This window comes from Galeopterus variegatus, unplaced genomic scaffold (assembly GCF_000696425.1).
Source record: "Galeopterus variegatus unplaced genomic scaffold, G_variegatus-3.0.2 Scaffold7183, whole genome shotgun sequence".
NCBI classification, from domain to species: Eukaryota; Metazoa; Chordata; class Mammalia; order Dermoptera; family Cynocephalidae; genus Galeopterus; species Galeopterus variegatus.
This window is the reverse complement of record NW_007733294.1, coordinates 185,333-186,242: the sequence shown is the minus strand read 5'-3', so window position 1 is coordinate 186,242 and position 910 is coordinate 185,333. Positions and strand designations below refer to the sequence as shown.

General features: G+C 43.1%; 1 protein-coding gene across 1 annotated transcript in view; it reads left to right on the top strand.

The window, feature by feature from the left end:
* The window catches only part of LOC103607154 (putative EGF-like module-containing mucin-like hormone receptor-like 4), a 58,528-nt gene that overhangs the window by 5,328 nt on the left and 52,290 nt on the right, over window positions 1-910 (top strand). Inside the window, exon 3 of the mRNA XM_008591689.1 lies at window positions 336-455. Within this exon, the coding sequence (XP_008589911.1) occupies window positions 336-455 (120 nt within the window). The remainder of the gene's footprint in view (window positions 1-335; window positions 456-910) is intronic.

The window sequence follows — 910 nt, the reverse complement described above, 5'->3', positions numbered from 1 at the left end:
GCCAAAGGATGTCACAGAGCTATTCCCAAGAAGACATTCTTCCTTATTTTATTTTATTTTAAAGATGACTGGTAAGGGGATCTTAACCCTTGAGTTGGTGTTGTCAGCACGATGCTCTCCCTAGTGAGCCAACTGGCCATCCCTATATAGGGATCTGAACCCATGGCCTTGGTGTTATCAGCACCACACTCTCCTGAGTGAGCCATGGGCTGGCCCTAAAGAGGACATAATTCTGACCACAGCCTCTGCTATGTTGTAGGTGCTCAAGGGATATTTCTTAAATGAATGAATGAATAAATGGACAAAGTAATGGATGGATTCTGTGTTCCCTGCAGCTTTCTGTCAATGCCCTGAAAATGCCACCTGCCACAACAGCACCCATTGTGCTTGTGAAAATGGATTCCAGTCCACATCTGGGAGGAAATACTTCTTTGGGACCTCTGGTAAATGTGAAGGTATAAATATTTATGAGGTTTTAATTTAATCAATCATTGGTGATAACTATCCTTTCCCATATGTTCTCTGCCCAGGGCACATAAACCCATAGCCTAAATAAAACCCATAGCTCTTCTGCAGAATAATTGACAAGGTACAGATATTGTCTAGATGTACTTGTCCCTGAGTTCTGAGACTAGAGAGAGTAAGTGTGAGTCACCAGCCCAGGGCACCTTCTGTCTGTGGGTTGCCTTGCTTGAACCTCAACTCTGGCACAGGAACGGCTGATGTGGCACAGAGATGCAGGACATACAAACGTTGCATAAGCCAGCATGTAAGTAGTGTGGTCTCTTAGCCTCACTTACAGCCTTTCCTAATAGTGTGTTAACTTATCCTGTCTTTATTCACTTGCTACTCACTGTGTGTTTTAAATTAACAAGCAGCATAATTCAGTATTTAAACAAAACACCTTCCC